Source organism: Myotis brandtii, unplaced genomic scaffold (assembly GCF_000412655.1).
Source record: "Myotis brandtii unplaced genomic scaffold, ASM41265v1 scaffold127, whole genome shotgun sequence".
NCBI classification, from domain to species: Eukaryota; Metazoa; Chordata; class Mammalia; order Chiroptera; family Vespertilionidae; genus Myotis; species Myotis brandtii.
Window position 1 is genome coordinate 993,983 of NW_005354464.1, and position 15,181 is coordinate 1,009,163.

Sequence of the window (15,181 nt, forward strand, 5' to 3'; positions counted from 1 at the left end):
TCAGGCACTGCGTAATGATGTTATGTTTTGGTCAATGATATTCTGCGTATACTATAGTGGTCACATAAAATTAAAATGGAGCTGTAAGATTCTTATTGCTTAGTGATGTCACAGCTGTCCTAATGTCATAGTGCAATGAATTACTTACGTATTGTGATCTTGGTCTAAACAAACCTACTGTGCTGCCAGTCTTATACAAGTATAGTGCATACAATTATGCACAATACACAATACTTGATAATGATAATAAATGACTATGTTACTGGCTTATCCTATATAATAAAAGGGTAATATGCAAATTGACCCTAACAGCAGAGCAACTGGGAATTACTGGTCATGATGACACACACTGACCACCAGGGGGCAGACGCTCAGTGCAGGAGCTGCCCCCTGGTGGTCAATGTGCTCCCACAGGGGGAGCTCTGCTCAGCCACAAGCCAGGCTGACGGCTGCCAGCACAGTGGTGGTGGCGGGAACCTCTCCCGCCTCCTCTGCAGCACTAAGGATGTCCAACTGCAGCTTAGGCCTGCTCCCTGCTGGCAAGTGGACATCCCCCGAGGGCTCCCAGGCTGCCAGAGGGATGTCTGACTGCCAGTTTAGGCCCGATTCCCCGGGGAGCAGGCCTAAGCCAGCAGGTGAACATCCCCCAAAGGGTCCCAGACTGCGTGAGGGCACAGGCCTGGCTGAGGGACACCCCCCCCCCAAGTGCACAAATTTTTGTGCACCCGGCCTCTTGTGTTACTATAATATACTATTTATCATTATATTGGATTGTACTCTCTTTCTATTTATCAAAAAAGTTTACTCTAAAACAGTATGCCATGTTATGTTGGTAGCAGACTCATATATCTCATGTTTACTGAGTCTCTTGATTGCATCATTTTATCCTATGCTTGATTTAATCTTGTGTTGTTTTGTTCATTGTATCATTTAAACTTACAAAATTTACTGTTAATGCTGCCAGTAAGAGGCCATGTCCAATGATTGACCTGGAAACAATATTAAGAGTGATTAAGGACCATGAAGGTGGAAAATCAGTGATGGTAATTGCTCCCTAGTCAGGCATGTCCCATTCCACCATAGCTATCATCTTGAAGATCAAGAACAAAGTGATGGAAGCTGTTAAAAGATCTGCTTCACTGAAGGCAATGAAACTAACAAATTAGAGAAGTTCCTACATCAGATATGGAGGAACTTCTAATGACCTGGATTGAAGACCAAACACAGAAGCATATCCCTCTGAGCATCATGATGGTCATGGCCAAAGCAAAAAGTTTGTTTGCAATGTTGGGAGAAAAGGCTGGACCCAACTGTAATATTGAGTTTACTGGTAGCTCTGGGTGGTTTAAATGATTCAAGAATTGTTATTCATTACACTAGAGGCCCGGTGCATGAACTTTGTGCACGGGGTCAGGGGGGAGGGAAGGGAGCCCCTCAGTCCAGCCTGCACCCTCTCCAATCCGGGACGCCTTGGGGAATGTCTGACTGCCAGTTTGTGCCCGCACTTTTAACAGATGACAGCTCATTGTTGTTTCTTTTCATGCTTAAACCCATTGGAATTAGTATGTATTCAAAGTGTATGTACATTCTGAGGGGACACCCTGTATATCTCTAGTTAGTGGTGAAAGGAACCAATGGCAGATTTGGAACCCCCTGACAGGGAACCTTGCTCACTCTCCGCATGTCTCTCCATTCCACTTTCTTCCTTTATGGGCAGCGGGAGAATCAATGTTTTCTCTCATTAACTCAGAAAAGCACATCCTGTCTCCCGCTGCCTGGCAGGAGTGTGCTAGGCCCCAAGCGAGTGAGGCTCAGTCAGGGCAGCCTTCGCTCATGGGTGCTGGCACCCAAAGTGCACGTTCCTCCTCTGCAGTTGCCCCGACTATCCCACTGTTTCACTGAGAGGACAGAACTCCTCACCTCCTTGGGGTTCTCGATCTTGAACTCTGACTGAAGGCACCTCAGTGAGGGCCACCTACACCCACCAGGTGTGTCTGTCCACACCTGCTCCCGCCTCAGCATCTGCATTATCCCCACAGAGGTGATCTCGTAGCTGCACTGGCCTCTGTGGGAACAGGCCATCACCACTCCGCCCTCTCACTATCATCTCACAGGCGCCCACTCTCAGCACCCAGAACACCTAGACACTCTCCAAAGATGTGAGCTTGCTGGAGGGGATGTGCGCATGTCCTGTGGGAATGTAGGCATGCTGGGGTTGATGAAAGTGCAGCAGAGGGGCGGGGGGAACTTGCACATGCCATGGTCCAGGACTGTTGCAGGTACTTGTGGGTGGCAGCGCGCTGGGGGATGTTCGCACGCCAGGCGGGGAGGAGAGGATGTGCACACTGGAGGCCTGTGGCTTCATAGATCTGCAAATCCCCATGGTGCGGCCAGGAGGACGTTAATCTGGCCCACCATGGTGGCTGTCCCTGTGATCGCACACCTTCTGGGTCAGGAGGCGGGACTTGTGCAGCCACTCCTCCACACTGATGGCCTGCGGGCGCTACTTCAGCTCAGCCTGCAGGCTCCGCTTGGTGTGCTCATGGCTGCCACCATCACCATGTGGGGAGTAGAGGCTGCCCTCTGTTGGCCCGCTTCCCCCACCCAGAGGCTCTTTGCGTGCACTGCCCACAGGCCCGGAGCAGCCAGGGCAGGGCTGAAGCCAGGTATCCCTCCCCGCCCCAGCCGCTCTGCACCTGCGCACGCTGCCCACTGGCCTGGAACAGCCGGGGCAGGGCAGAAGCCAGGCGTGCATGCTACCCATAGGTTTGCCATCTTTGTCGGGTTAATTTGCATACGCACTCCTGATTGGCTGTGTGGTGTCACAGAGGGACAGTCAATTTACATATTTATCTCTTATTAGCATAGATAATGTGAAAGTGGGCAGTGAGTCTGTGAGTGCTGATGTAAAGGCAGTTGAAGAATTTTTGGAAACCGTAGATAAGCTGATTGTGGAGGAAAATTGCTTGCCATAACAAATATTCAATATGGATGAAACCTTCTTATTCTGGAAACAGATGCCTGAAAGGAACTTTATCTATAAAGAGGCCAAGTCAATACCATATTTCAAGGCTTTTAAGGACAAGAAAACAGTTTTGGGGGCAATGTTTCAGGCTACAGATAGAAACCCTTTGTGATCTGGCATAGTGAGAACCCCAGGACCTTAAAGCATATCACTGACATTGTATTACAGGAGCAATAACAAGTCATGGATGACCCTCTTACAAGCTGCCCTTCTGTGTTGCTGTGGCATGGAATGAAGAATTACTGTTTGGAGAATAACATACATTTCAAGATTTTGCTTATTGTTGATAATGCTCCTGGACATCCTCCTTTAATTGGTGATCTTCACCCCAATATTAAAGTGGTGTTTTTCCCTTCCAAACACTACCTCTTTGATCCAATCACAGATCAAGGAGTATAGAATCTTTTAAGGCCTACTACTTTGGGAGGACCTTTGCCCAGGCTAATGTGAGGAAGACATTGAGAAGACACTGATTCAATTCTGGAAGTATTACAACATTGATACCTGAATCAAGAAACTTGCTTGGGTTTATGTCACCAAGGTGTGTATGAATAGCATCTGGAAGAAGACTCTCAAAAGATTTGCTAAGGATTAGGTGGATGCAAAAGTCAACAAGATTATGATTGAGGTGACAAACAACTTTAACCTGGGTATGGATGGATGAGGGTGACACTGAGGAGCTCCTAGAGGTGGTTCTTGAGGAATTGATTAATGAGGAGTTGTTGGAACCAGAACAGGAACACATAACTGAAGAATAGGTAAGAGAAAAGAAAACAGGAAGAGTAGAAAAAGAACCCTCAAGAAAATTCACAGTGAAGGGTTTAACAGAAGCTTTTGCAGACCTTAACAAGCTCCTTAAAAAGTATAAAAACATAGATTCCCCCAACAGCAAAATATTTCATTACTAGAGAAGAATGTTCATGGTGTATTATCTGCTTACAAGCAAATCTTTGGCAGGGAAAAAAAAGAAAGGAAGAAACCAAGTAAACCATCATGGACATACTTCTGAAAGGAGTGCTAGATACCGCTTCAAGAGCAGCCTTGGGAGGTGTTCCAGAAGAAGGCATTGTTGTCATAGGAGATGACAGCTCTGTGAATGTTATTGCCCCTGAAGACCTTCCAGGGGGACACAATGTGGAGGTGGAAGACTGATATTGATGATCAGGACCCTGTGTAGGTCTAGGCTAGCTAATATGTGTTTGTGTCTTAGTTTTTGTTTTTTTTTTAAAATATATTTTATTGATTTTTTACAGAGAGGAAGGGAGAGGGATAGAGAGTTAGAAACATCGATGAGAGAGAAACATTGATCAGCTGCCTCCTGCACACTCCCTACTGGGAATGTGCCTGCAACCAAGGTACATGCCCTTGGCCGGAATCGAACCCGGGACCCTTGAGTCCGCAGGCCGACACTCTATCCACTGAGCCAAACCGGTTAGGGCTGTGTCTTAGTTTTTAACAAAAAAGTTTAAAAAGTAAAAGAATTTAAAAATAGAAAAAAGCTTATAGAATAAGATACAAGAAAGAAAATATTTTTTCATACAGTTGTAACAATGTATTTGTTTTAAGCTAAGAGTTACTACAAAAGAGTAAAAAGTTAAAGAAAAAGATTATAAAGTGAAAACATTGCAGTAAGCTGAAGTTAATTTATTATGGAATGAAGAATTTTTTTTAGTGCTGGAAGCTTCGGGAGTCCTCACGAAGGCGGGGCTGTGTTATGCTCTTGAGGCTCTTCCTAAGTCTCAATATGAGTCACATTAGCCCAGTCAGGAAAATTGTCCAGGTCAAACATGACCCGTCCCCAGGTGTTGATCGCCAGAAACACACATAAGACTCCAATTATCTTCACCATTATTCCTGTTTTCACCATGTCAGAAACCTTGAGGTGTCCATAGGCAAACACGATGGCATTAGGTGGGGTGGCCACAGGCAACATGAAGGCAAAGGACGCACTCAGGGTGCAGGGGAACATGACGTACAGCGGGTTGAGGCCAATGGAACGTGACATGGAGGCAAAGATGGGCAGGAACAGGGTGGTGATGGCCACGTTGCTTGTACACTCAGTGAATACAGCAATGAGCAAGGACACGACCAAGGAGATGGCTGCTGGGGGCAGAACGTGCAAGGGCTCCATCTGCTTCCCCATCCACTCAGACAGCCCCGAGGCCTCGCATCCTTTAGCCAGAGCGAATCCACCCCCCAGCAGCAGCACAATGCCCCAGGGAACTTTCTCCTGGGTCACCTTCCAATCCAGCAGTGCAGGCGGATAAAACGGAGTCTTTCTTTCTTCCTCAGTCTGGCTGCAGAAGTTGAACTTGGGCTTCTGCGAAGGCACAGTGAAGAGTAATATGGCCACGAAGATGGCCACGGTGGCGTCAGTGACATACTTTGTCTCGCCCTCCATCCAGGCGACTGACATCCAGCCAGGCATGAAGCCTGGGTCCCGGGAGAACCACAGGGTGACCAGCAGGAGGAAACAGAGCAGGACGTTGCCCTCGGCGAAGGAGAAGGGTCCCAGCTTCCTGTATTCCTCCTGCAACACCTCGTAGGCAGCTTTCTCACTAATCTTTTTCTCCAGATTGCAGCCCCAAGCCTTTTTAAAATTGAATCCCATAAAAATACACTGGAGCCAAAACCAGGAGAGCAGCAGCATGATCAGCATGTTGGGGAAGGCAAATCCAAACCAGGAGACGAAGTTCACGGTGTCTTTGCTCTCAGGAAACAGCTCGTGCATCTGGCCCAAGAGCACCACGTTGGGTCCGGTCCCAGTCAGGGTGGCAGTGCCTCCGATGCTGGCTGCATAGCACACGCACAGTGTCATGGCCTTGCACATGTTCTTCCTGTCACAATTCTCCTGTGGCCCCATAGCAGGGACTTCAAGAATCACTTGGCTCCCTGGCAGCTCACCGGTCTTGCCATTGTCCACCAGCTCCAGGGTGCCCAGGTCGTCCTCGCTGGCTGTGCTCGTGGCGTGCATCTGCTGCAGCACGGCCTCCACTATGGGCACCATCATGGCTGTGGTGGCTGAGTTGCTGATCCACATGGAGAGGAAGGCGGTGGCGCCCATGAAGCCCAGCATCAGCTGTGCAGGCTTGGTCCACACCCAGAGGAGTGTGCGCAGGGCGATTCTCTTGTGCAGGTTCCAGCGGTCCACGGCCACTGCCACGATGAGGCCTCCCAGGAACAGCATGTTAGTGTCCTTCATGTACTGGACACACACCTGGAAGGTGGTGGCATGGGGGCCCCGTCAGGGCTGCCTCCTGGCCACACATTGCTTGGGCCCAGGCCCACCCAAGTCCCCAGAGACAGGCGAGCAGAGCAGATGCTGACTTGAGGGTCAGCCTGGAGTGGGATGCAGGGTCAAGTGCATGTCTCCGTGCCAAAAAGAATCCACAGGGAGCTTATCTGGTGCCCCGGGGCCTAGGCTGCTCAGAGAGGGGCTCTGAGAGGAGCCCATGGGAGAAGCAGGAAGCCACCAGGATCCCCTGGGTCGCTCACCTGCTTGGAGTCCAGAACCTTGAGGAGTGGGAAAAGCAAGGCAGGCAAGAGGGCGGTGACAGCCAGAGGGATGACTTCTGTGCACCAGTAAGTGGCCATGACGATGATGACGTAGGCACACCTGGCAAACTTGGTGGGCACCAGAATGATGAGTGGCAGCAGCAGTATCGGGGTGAAGAACAAGATCACAAAAGACTTGAACTTGGAGACATAACTCAGTGCCGAAGCCATCCTGCTCTGCTTGAGGTTTAACCACAGCGTGCTCCTTATTGTTGGGGTGCAGCCCCAGCAGGTCCAGGGGTTCCCAAAGGTGTGGACGGAGTCGGCGAAGAAGGAATGACACGGAGACAGCATTCAGTTGATCAGCAGCCTAGCCAGGTTCTCTAGCCAGGATCTCCAGCCAGGTTCTGTGTCTTACTGTCTTGTTACATCTGTATTTATACCAGTTGATTTTAATCCTATCAATTTCTATTCCAAAGGTTAGGACGTTTCTTATCTCCATTCCAGGGAGTAAAGATTATGTAGTTTAAGCGTGATTTTTCATAGTTAAAGTGATTAACTACCCGCCTGGCACTTAGTTAAGGGGTTTTATTCCCTCCCTAACTTCAGGGAAAAATCCCCACCTGGGGAAACAACCTTTCTCGGAGAGGTGACCTTGGTTAAAACACATAGCGCCAAGAAGGGGAGCAAACATATTAAGAACAGTATGCCATATACGCCAGGTCCCTTGAAACATGTGCTGTGCAGATGTTTCTTCCCTGCAGCAACTGTGTCAAGCAGCAAGGGTGGACCGGCTTCCGGCATTTTAGTAAATTTAATGTAACCCAAGTGTACAGAGTTTATAGTCTACAAGAGTGTACAGTTATGTTCCAGGCATTTACATTCACTTACCACTCACTGACTCACCCAAAACAAATTCCAGTCCTGCAAGTTCCATTTATGGTAAGTGCCCCATTCAGGTGTACTGTTTTTAATCTTCTTTTAAACTTCATTTTTGTTGTTGACACTATTATAGATGTAGAAAAAGAATCCACAAGAAAATTCACAGTGAAGGGGTTAGCAGAAGCTTTTGCAGACCTCAACAAGCTCCTTAAAAAGTTTAAAAACATAGATATCCCAACACCAAAATATTTCATTAATAGAGAAGAACAAGACAAAAATGGGGAGGATATATTATATGTCCTTCTTTAAAAAATTGTTTTTTCTCCCATTTTTATCTATTTATTTATATTTTATAATTTTATTTTTAACTAGAGGCCCGGTGCACGAATTCATGCATGGGTGAGGTCCGGTGGGAGGGAGGTGCTGTGGGCAGTTGGCCAGCCAGCCCTGCCCCGGATCAGGGTGGGGGGGCCCATCAGGGACCAGGCCAGCCAGAGGGAGGGGCCGCAGGAGGTTGTGGGGGCTGATTGGGGCTCCAATGGGGCACTTGGCCACCACATTCCGTGTCATAGTGACCAGTCATTTTGGTCATTCTGGTTGTTCTATCATTCCAGTTGCTTGGCTTTTCTATATGTAGATTACAATTGATATATATTATTATATTAGTTTCAATGGACACACCAGTGATTAGACAATACAAAACTTAAGTGATCATCCCAATAAACCTTGCACACATCTGACACCATACATAGTTACTAGAATATTCTTGACTATATTCTTGACTATATTCTTAACTATATCCATGGGAATGCTGTACTTTACATCCCTATGGCTTTTCTGTAACAACCAATTTGTACTTCTTAATGACATCACCTTTTTTGCCCATCCCCCCAACACTCTTTTCATCTGGCAACCATCAAAACGTTCTCTGTGTCTGCCCTAGCTGGTGTGGCTAGGTAGTTAGAGCATTGGCTGGTGCACTGAAGGGACTCAGGTTTGATTCTTGGTCAAGGGTACATACCAGGGTTTTGGGTTCCCTCTCCGCCCCTGGTTGGGGAGTGTTCGGGAATGATGTTTCTCTCTCTTTCCCCTTCCCTCCCTCCCTTCCATTTTCTCTGAAAAGCAATGGAAAAAAAATCCTTGGGTAAAGATTAACAAAAACAAACAAACAAACAAACAAAAATGTTCTTTGTATTTATGAATCTGTTTCTGTTCTGCTTGTTTGTTTGTTTTGTTTTTAGATTCAATTGTTGATAGATATGTATTTATTGCCATTTTATTGTTCTTTTCATTCTTCTTAAAGAAGACCCTTTAACATTCATATCATACTGCTATTGTGATGATGATCTCTTTTAGCTTTTTCTGATAGCTTTGCAGGGTAGAGTAATCTTGTTTGTAGGTCCTTGTTTTCATCACTTTGAATATTTTTTGCCAATCCCTTCTGGCTTGTTAATCCCCTGACAGTCTTATGGGAGTTCCCTGGTGGTGACTAACTGCTTTTCTCTTGCTGCTTTTAAGATTCTCTCTTTGTTCTTAAAACTTTTGCATTTTAATTGTGTTGTGTCCTGGTGTGGGCCTCTTTGGTTTCAAACCTCTTGTTTGGGACTCTGTGCTTTCTGGACTTGTTTGTTAATTTCATTCACCAAATTAGGGCAGTTTTCTGTCATAATTTTTTCAAATAGGTTTTCAATTTCTTGCTCCCTCTCTTCTCCTTCTGGCACCCCCATGATATGAATGTTGGTATGGTTTAAGTTGTCCCAGAGGCTCCCTACACTATCCTCATTTTTTTTGGATTCCTTTTTCTTTTTGCGGATCTGATTGGGTAAATAGGAGAGAAGTTTTGCCACCAAGTGAAAAAATAACTTATCAAGAAATTTAAAAATATTATGATGAGTATTTTTAAACCTTCTGTGTGTAGCACACAACTACCATGAAAGGAAGTCATTAGCCAAGGAAGAACTCATCTGTGAGTCTCAAATTTTTGATAATAGGATAAAGGAAACTTTAAAAAATATTAAATTATAAGTGAAAATATTTGTGGTGAATACAGAAGAAGATTTGAGGCATTTGAGAATGAGTGCAAAAATAAGGAGGTCCTGTTTATACACAAGTTTTTCTTTTTACACTTGGTATTATTCCTGGCAAAATTTATTTTTAAAAATGTAACTTTATAAACCATTATTGAAGTCAATTTCCAAGGCTAAAGTGTAAGGGACGATTTTCCTGTCATTTGTCACCCAGGAGCTTGCACTTCCAAGGCTGTGATTATTTCAAGGTGAAAGGTGAGGAGAAATTCTCCTTCCAGTTTATTCAGCTGGGATGTCAGTAATGGTAATCTCAGTCGCTATGGTACTTTAGCCTGTTGGCTCTGAAAGGATTTACTCTTTTGTACAAAGAGAGAGCAGAATGGTGGTGTCAAAGATAAAAAGAAATGAGATTTAGAAAAAGTGGATTTCTCTGTCCACAAAATAGCTTTTTATTCAGGGAAACTTTAATAGGAATTAGTAGTATTGTTTCACATGAAGGGCTAGATTAATGCAGTGCGATGAAAGGTAGATGTATTTATAGTTTAAAAATTTATACTTCTCTGTGATATCATTTGGTGAATTAAACAATGAGAGATGAGGATAAGCCTATTTTCTGTGTTAGTATTAAAACACTTATTTTATATTTATAAACATATATATTTAGTTTAAATATTATATTTAGAAGGTCCCTTTTATGCATCTGAGATGGTAAAAGAGAGCAGATTATTTCAGGCATTCAGAAACTAGAATTAACTTCCTTTCTGTAATTTCAGTCAATGGCCAAATCTTTATTTGACTACACCTCTGAAAGTGACAGCATTAGTCAGGCTTTTGGAAAAGTTACAATGCACATGAAGATACACTACAGCCTCCCTAGGAGTTGACAGACTTAGAGAAAATCAGTAGCCTTAGAAATAAATAGATATTATTATTTTATTATTATTATTTTTTAATCTTTATTGTTGAAATTATTACAGATGTCCCTCTTTTTTCCCCTCATTGCCCCCCTCCACCTGGTTCCCAACCTCCCTCCCACCCCGGCCTTCGCCACCCTATTGTCTGTGTCCATAGGTAATGCATATATGCATATGAGATCTTTGTTTAATCTCTTCCCGCCCTCCCACCCCCTTTCCCTCTGAGAATCATCAGTCTGTTCCAGTTCCATGCCTCTGATTCTATTTTATTCACCAGTTTATTCTGTTCATTAGATTTCTTATTTATTTATTTTGATTTTTAGATTCAATTGTTGATGTATTTGTTGCCATTTTGTTGTTCATATTCTTGATCTTTTTTTCTTCTTCTTCCTCTTCTTAAAGAATACCCTTCAACATTTCATACAATACTGGTTTGGTGGTGATGAACTCCTTTAGCCTTTTCTTGTCTGTGAAGCTATTTACCTAACCTTCAATTCTAATTGATAGCTTTGCTGGGTAGAGTAATCTTAGTTGTAGGTCCTTGCTATTCATCACTTTAAATATTTCTTGCCACTCCCTTCTGGCCTGCAAAGTTTCTGTTGAGAAATCAGCTGACAGTTGTATGGGCATTCCATTGTAGGTAACTAACTGCTTTTCTCTTGCTGCTTTTAAGATTCTCTCTTTGTCTTTTGCCCTTGGCATTTTAATTATGATGTGTCTTGGTGTGGTTCTCTTTGGGTTCCTCTTGTTTGGGACTCTCTGTGTTTCCTGGACTTGTAAGTCTATTTCTTCACCAGATAGGGGAAGTTTTCCATCATTATTTCTTGAAAGAGGTTTTTTAATATCTTGCCCTCTCTCTTCTTATGGCACCCCCATAATTCAAATGTTGGTACTCTTGAAGTTGTCCCAGAGGCTCCTTACACTATCTTCATATTGTTGGATTCTTATTTCTTTTTGTTCTTCTGGTTGGGTGTTTTTTGCTTCCTTATATTTCAAATCGTTGATTTGATTCTCAGAATCCTCTACTCTACTGTGGAATCCCTGTATATTATTTTTTATTTCAGTCAGTGTATGCTTAATTTCTGACTGGCCCTTTTCCATTTTTTTGGCATTCTCATTAAGATCCTTGAAAGTCTCAATAAGTCCTTTGGAGGTTTCTAGAAGATTCATGAGTAACCATGAACTCTATATCCAGTAGTTTACTTTCCTCCATTTCTTTCATTTGTAACCTGTTTCTTTGTCTCTGCATTTTGGCTGCTTCCTTGTATCTGTTTCTATATATTGGGTAGAGCTGATACGTCTCCTTGAGTTGGTAGAGTGGTCTTGTGTAGCAGGTGTCCTATAGGGACCAGTGGCTCAGCCTCCCCAGTCACCTGAGCTGGGTCCTCTAGGTGCACCCCTTTGTGGGCTGTGAGCACAGTCTTGTTGTAGTTGAGACTTGATTGTTGTTGGTGTCACTGGGAGGAATTGACCTCCAGGCCAATAGGCTCTGAGAACCAGCTGTGACTACAGTAGGAAAACTGCTGTGCAGGAGACACCCTTATGGAGCAGGACTTATTTCAGTGGGGCTTTGGTGCTCACTGAGTCTGCCCCTTGAGTGTGTCACTTATGGGTGTGTAGACTTGTAATCTGGTGTGGTCTGACACTGACCACTGGGTACACTGGCTCTTGGGTCTCCAGGGAGGTGCAAAGTTAGCCACTGCCTGGGGCCACCCAGCAGGAGCTACAGAGAGATCTACAGATTTTTCCTCTTTGTATGAGGTTTGGAAGTGCCCAGATGAGGCCCAGCTATGAAGCAAGGCAGGCAGGTGCTGGTGCTGGGTCTTGGGCCTTTTATTGATAGGTTTGGGACTCCCTGACCCAGCTGCAGCTTGTTTGATTTTAACCTGAGCAAGAACACGCCATTTGTAGGCAAAAGCTGCTGCTCACAGCTTGGGTGGGGTTGTTGTAAATTGGATGAGGCGGGGTCTTAGGGAATCACCAGGGCGGAGCAAACAGAAATGGCTGCCAGTCAGCCCTGGGACCTGGGAGGTCCCAGCATAGGACAATGATCCCTGCAAGCACCTTCGTCTGGGAGAATGCCACCCCGGAGTTCCTGCCTCGATGCCAGACAATCCATTTCCTCCTCGAAAATGTCTGTGTCCTCCAAAGCCTCTCCCTGGTGCTGGAACTCAGAAGAAGTGGGAGGAAGCAGGACCTTGTAAGTTCAGTTCATGCACAGGCCTTTTAAGAGGAACAGCTGGGTCTCCAGCAGCCTCTTTGCCACTGAACCCAAATCCGCACTGATTTTTACAGCTCGTAGTTACTGGGACTTCTCTTCCCAGCTCTGGGACCCTGGGCTGGGAGTCTGGTGTGGGGCTGAGACCCCTTGCTCCTCCGAGTGGCCTCTGCAGAGGTGATCTCCCTCCTGATTAAAAAAGTGGCACACGTTGGTGCCAGACTAGCCAGTTCTCCTGCCAGTCTCAGTGTGCTTTCTTCTTTACTGCTCTAGTTGTAATACTTTCTTTCAGCCAGCTTTTCGGCCGTTCTGGATGATGGTTGTTCTGTATTTTAGTTGTAATTTTGATGTGGTTGTGGGAAGCGGCGAGTACAGGCATTTACCTATGCCACCATCTTAATGAAGGATCGATAGATATTATTTTTATTTTTATTGCTTAACATCTTGGAGATGGGATTTTAGAGATCCTATCTAACCCATTTGTTTAACAAATGAGAAAACAAAGGCCTAGAGATGTTAGGTAACCTATATGAGGTCTCATAGCTAGTCCATGGAAGAGCTAAAGCAATTTACTTTAAGCCCAATGCATTTTCTGGGGGTACCACACAGCTCATTTTGAGCACAGCAGAGGAAAGTGAAGAGAATGGGGGAAAGGGGGAGTCACTAGAGCCTTGGGGCTTCTAACAGTTAATGTTCTTATTTACTGTTTTTCTCAATGCAGAGTTTACTATCTATTTCAGTGTGGAGGTTAAAGGCAGAAAATTAGATGAGTGGGATGAAAAGAGAAGAGGAGTGGAATGTGAGTTAGCAGCTTGGGCTTACTTTGACCTTCACGTCTATGGGATTTGGGCAAGTCATAGCCGAGAGTTGTAGGTACTCCTGGGACCTGGGAGTCAACCTTGAAGGCTGTCCACTTCCATCCAGCAACTGCCTATTACCATGGAAAGATGAACAACCTTGTGCCTAAACAGTGCAGTCCTGCCCCAGCCTGCATTGCCTACTTCCCCATGCCTGAAATAACCATTTTGCATAGCCGTTCTTATTCCTTTTGCCTACTTCCCCATGTAACCTTTGTCCTACCCAATAAAAGCAACCAGCTTATGGGGGGTTGCAGAGCAGATTTTTGTGGATGACCTGCTGCTCTCCCATGCTGCTGGCATTATTGGAATAAATGCTCATATATGATTCAATCCTGTTTCTTTTTTTTTAAATATAGTTTATTGATTTTTTACAGAGAGGAAGGGAGAGAGATAGAGAGTTAGAAACATCGATGAGAGAGAAACATCGATCAGCTGCCTCCTGCACATCTCCCACTGGGGATGTGCCGGCAACCAAGGTACATGCCCTTGACCGGAATCGAACCTGGGACCCTTCAGTCCGCAGGCCGACGCTCTATCCACTGAGCCAAACTGGTTTCGGCAATTCAATCCTGTTTCTACTTAATTGGCTTAAGTAGTGACAGGTGGCCCAGACCTATTGGTTGCCAGGTTTCACTTGTTCCTGTCTCATCCCAGATGAACAGATGTTTCTTCTCCAGTCTTGCCTTTAAGTCATTGAGTTGATTAGGATCTTTCTAGTTCAGTTTTCTGCTTAAGTTAACTAGATTCAGTTTCTATTGCTTACAACCTTGACTGGACCCTTCAGTCTGCAGATCTATCCACTGAGCCAAACCAGCGAGGGGGGAACTTAATTCTTTAGGGAGCGAAGAAATGTAAGAAATAAAATGTGCATGAGATCTCACAGCCAAGAATAACCTTGAATGGGGAAGGGCAGGCAGATGTCTGGAAGCAGGCACTCCTCTTTCTCATTTCAGATCATGCTAGGCCAGGGGCCTGGAGCTCTGATGGAGATTCTGCTCAGAGCTTTAAGAAATGTGCTTCCCAGTTCCATCACATTTGTGTTGCTTGTGTCCTCAGGTTATCCCATGTGTTCCTCTCCCATCCCAATGTCATTACTCCTCTGGGAGAATGTAGCATTAAACAGGAAAAACTATGCCCAGAGTGACCCTTCTAAAATGATACTGTGATTTCTTCAAGGTTGGCCAACCCTGTGAGAAACAAATTATATACTCCTTGATCATGTTGAAGGAGGATCTTTTATATAAATGCACACAAGGCAAGTGGTTCTCAAACTTTAGCATGATCCCTAGGGGGCTTGTTAGAAAGCAGATTTGAGGGCCCCATCCCTGGAATTTCTGATTCAGTTGGTCTAGGAAAAGTCCAAGAATCTGCATTTCTAACAGTGCTGATAACCTAGAGATCATACTTTGAGAACTATTGATCTAGGGTAATAATTTAAAAAGTAATTAATATGTTTATTGTTTATATTTTGGGGTACATGACCTTGAGACAAGGGAGGGGATTCAATTAGGATTGTAGCTTCAAGGATGCAAAGAGAAAGAAAGGTTTAATCATCAGCTATTACCAAAACATTTTTTCAAGCATGTAAGTTGACAGGCATGAAAATGAAACTAGATTGATAAAGAAAAGTATTTTGTAAACTCCTATCTCCTTCTTTAACAAATAGAAGCAAGCCAGTGAACCTGATTGTGTAGTTTTGTTTTCTGATCATAGAGTTTTAAATGTGGGAGGTGTTGGTAAAACTGGAAGAAGGGGGGAAA

At 44.8% G+C, this 15,181-nt stretch overlaps 1 protein-coding gene across 1 annotated transcript; it reads right to left on the minus strand.

The window, feature by feature from the left end:
* Window positions 1-4,706: 4,706 nt before the first annotated feature.
* Window positions 4,707-6,751, minus strand: LOC102248784 (solute carrier family 13 member 5). The gene is made up of 2 exons (XM_005859489.2): window positions 6,521-6,751; window positions 4,707-6,242 (listed from the first exon to the last, which is right to left on the minus strand). The coding sequence occupies exons 1-2, from the start codon at window positions 6,749-6,751 to the stop codon at window positions 4,758-4,760; spliced, it is 1,716 nt and encodes a 571-aa protein (XP_005859551.1). The 3' UTR covers window positions 4,707-4,757.
* Window positions 6,752-15,181: the final 8,430 nt, after the last annotated feature.

Bases quoted from the DNA above. Each gene is read 5' to 3' on its own strand.
- LOC102248784 (XM_005859489.2), bottom strand. From the start codon at position 6,751: ATGGCTTCGGCACTGAGTTATGTCTCCAAGTTCAAGTCTTTTGTGATC. The intron at 6,243-6,520 runs GTGAGCGACCCA...ACCACCTTCCAG, and splicing joins AGGTTCTGGACTCCAAGCAG to GTGTGTGTCCAGTACATGAA.